General features: G+C 26.7%; 1 protein-coding gene across 1 annotated transcript; it reads left to right on the forward strand.

Annotated features, from left to right (window-relative positions):
• The first annotated feature begins 1,005 nt into the window (after window positions 1-1,005).
• Window positions 1,006-2,575, forward strand: LOC105617288 (ubiquitin domain-containing protein 1). Its single transcript, XM_012198854.1, has 4 exons — window positions 1,006-1,087; window positions 1,696-2,055; window positions 2,141-2,259; window positions 2,414-2,575. The coding sequence occupies exons 1-4, from the start codon at window positions 1,006-1,008 to the stop codon at window positions 2,573-2,575; spliced, it is 723 nt and encodes a 240-aa protein (XP_012054244.1).
• The last annotated feature ends 996 nt before the right edge of the window (window positions 2,576-3,571 follow it).

A 3,571-nucleotide genomic window follows, 5' to 3' on the forward strand; every position in this document is an offset into this window, starting at 1 on the left:
GTATATATTTATTATACAGATCCCATATGAGCAAATATCCGTGATAAAAGAAGATAGTTTAAGAGCTGCGCCATAAATATTTCTAAAGAATATACATAATAATACAATATACAATATATATAATTATTTATTAATATATTTTTATAATATGTTTAATTAGGTAAAACCACAAATATAATATTTTTTTTATTTTATATCTATATTTATGTAAGTAAAATTTATATTATATTTTTGATATTTTTTTTAGTTTAGAAAAATAACTAAATAAAAATGTTTGTTTCATAATTATTATTTAATTATTTAATTATTTAATAATAATTACTTAATAAATTTGATTTATTTACTAGTTCTTACTATTTTCGAATTAATTTTGTTTATTAGTTAGTATTTTTGTAAAATATTTTAGTGTGGGATTACATTATTACTTAAGAGGCATTATATCCTCTTTCGATTCTGGATTTTTCAAATGTTAACATAATGGATGCTCACGTGACTGCGACGCGAAGATCAAAGATGCCGACACGAGTATCCCTATTGGTTATACTCTGTTCGAGAATTGTGGCCTTATGCTCAAGCTGATTGGTCCTCCATCTCTCACTGTGAAAGAAAGAAACAACTATTAACGTTTTCGACTCGACCGAGTTTGCACTACTTGGATTAAAAAATTAGAGCTCTTCTTTTGTCTTAAACTTCTCTCGTATGAATGCTCCGTCTATTTTGTAAGTCTATGATCGGTTTTTTCGGGACCAACCATTTGAGTTTGGTTTTTACTCCATATTTAAACCTCATTTAGCAAAGACTCAAACCTCATTTAACGAAGACTCAAATTCCAAATTTATTGTTAGCGGAGTTTCAAATTGTAGTTAGCGGGGACATGAACCCCATTTCTCCTTGAAAGCATGCAATATGGCTACGGCAAGAGTTCGATTGGATAAGATGGAAGAAAATGGCATGCGAAGTGTTATTAAATTTTAGTGAGATGTTTACTTGCTCCGGTTGTGTAGAATGGGAGGCTGTATAGGTATAACGAGGGCAAGAAATGCCTCAATCAATGATACATCGGAAAATTCGAGCAGAACTAATTCGGGTAGGATTGCTACCGCGAAATTTCTTTTGTAGGAAATACATTGAACATCAACTAACCTTGAAGTCATTTTAATTTTATTTTTGTCTTTGTATTTGAGATGTACGTTATCTATTAAGTGCAGTGTCAATTATATCTACTTAGTTAAGTACAGTATATATAAATAAGGTTTAAATAATATCATGACAACATAATAGTAATGCTTGTATTTTATAGAGTATAAGACTAGTTTTTAATTGACACTTTCTAACGGTTTTGCATTAGTTCAATAACTTCTTATCTTTTATAAAATATGCTTTTAATTAGATCTTATTATCTAATGCAATTTTATAATACATAATTATACATAATTATATATTAGCTAAATAATAAAAACAAGGAATATATAAAATACAATTACACGATTAACTAATTAATTAATTAATAAAAAAAGAAACATACAAAACACTTAAAAGATTGGATTGTCCATTATCATTATATAAATTTTTGTTACTTAAATATAACAGTTCCATAATATGTAATAAGAAATATACATATATTCTTACAACAAAGATTTTGACGATTTTAATAAGTTGCTTTTATTTATCTCTACTGAAATAATTTACTTATAGGAAATACAAGAAAAAATCATCTTCTATGTCACGAGGTAATCAGATGGAAATCTGATGTACCTCTGACCGAAGGTCAGCTGAGAAGTAAGCGAGATGAATTTTGGGACACTGCACCAGCATTTGATGGTCGTAAAGAGATTTGGGATGCATTGAGAGCAGGTGCAACTGCAGCTGAAGCACAGGATTATCAGTTGGCACAGGCTATATTAGATGGGGCTAATATTTCTGTACCAAATGGTTTCTTAACTGAATGTTATGATGAGTTAGGAACACGTTATCAAGTACCTATTTATTGTTTGTCTTACCCAATTAATATCGTAAAAGAAGATAGTGGAAGAGATTCACCTGCTGATTGCTCAGGTAATAAAATTTTTGAAAGAGTTCACCTTGATATAATACAGTTTACAATACATTTTTATCTTATTGCTGTATCAATTTTGTATAGAACCAGTTGATGAAGGAACAGAACAAACTTTAAAACTTAGACTGTCAACTACTTTAGGAGAAGTTAAACTACCTGTTTATAGCAATGATACCATTGCTGTTGCTAAGAAAAAATTACAGGTTTGTATAATAGTTATATTTCATTGAATGTATATATGTTATATGAGAATAATTGCATATGATAATAATGATAATAATAATAATAATAATAATAATAATAATAATAATAATAGCAATAATAATAATAATAATGATTGTAATTTATTGTTTATAGAGTCAAGAAGGTTTGGAACCTTCACGTCAAAGGTGGTTTTTTGGTGGTAAATTGCTTGGTGATAAAATGCATATAGAAGAAGCTAAGGTACAGCCAGGTTACATAATACAAGTAATTGTAAATCCAGAAAAATCAGATAATATCTCCGGGAAGACTAGTTGAACTGATAACAAACATATAATACATAAATGTTTCAATCAGCAATCAATAGAACCATACTTTTACGCTTGTTAACAAAACTTGTTAATCCTATATCAAAGTAAGAATATTATGGTTTTTAATATTTTGTCACATCACGTAAGTGATAAATCATTTTAAGATAAATTGATTATATAACATAATGCATACAAAATTTTCTATTACAAATTTCATTATTTAATGAAATCGCAAGTGCAATCAATTTTCTTTTTGTATCATATATTTATCCATACACTTTATTATACAATGTAAAAAAGTTAATGTAAGAATGAGAGAGAGAGAGAGAGAGAGAGAAAATACTAATAGAATAAAAAGGCATATCTTTATAAATTCGGCTTTCTTCAATACAATGTATTTTCTGCAATAAGAAAATTGACTGAAATGATTTATTTATATTTACGTAAGATATATATACATACAAATATATGGACATACTATTTTTTATAATTCATAATGTGTAAGTTTACAATTTCACATTATCAAAATCTTTCTTTCATTATGAGTTTTAAAACTCATTAAAAGTGACAAATTATGCATTAAAACTGAACGGCCATTATGTGAGATATTTTATAATAGAAAAATACGTATAAAAATCATATATACTTTATACATATATTATATAAAGTATAAGATATATATTGCTTTTGCAAAATAGGGGAAATGGTAATTTTTTATCTATTCGTGTCATTGTCATTACATCACATACGAATACAAGGGGAATAATTATATTCAATGACAATAGTGAAAAGAAAATATAATACTCATTGCAAAGTACTATATACTTAGAGAGAGAGAACTCATTTATATAACAATATTCTATGTTGTACTTGCAACTATTGACTTATTTCTTTCTAATTTTTGTCACGGATTAGTCTTACATAAGAGAATAATATAAGAATTTTTCTTAGTTTAATATATATATATATATATATATATATATATATATATATATATATATAT

This window comes from Atta cephalotes (assembly GCF_000143395.1).
Source record: "Atta cephalotes unplaced genomic scaffold scaffold00012, whole genome shotgun sequence".
NCBI classification, from domain to species: Eukaryota; Metazoa; Arthropoda; class Insecta; order Hymenoptera; family Formicidae; genus Atta; species Atta cephalotes.

Excerpts from the sequence above, each read along its gene's own strand:
- LOC105617288 (XM_012198854.1), top strand. The coding sequence starts at position 1,006 with ATGGGAGGCTGTATAGGTATAACGAGGGCAAGAAATGCCTCAATCAAT. Across the intron at positions 2,056-2,140 it reads TTCACCTGCTGATTGCTCAG|AACCAGTTGATGAAGGAACA; the intron begins GTAATAAAATTT and ends AATTTTGTATAG. Across the intron at positions 2,260-2,413 it reads TTGCTAAGAAAAAATTACAG|AGTCAAGAAGGTTTGGAACC; the intron begins GTTTGTATAATA and ends TATTGTTTATAG.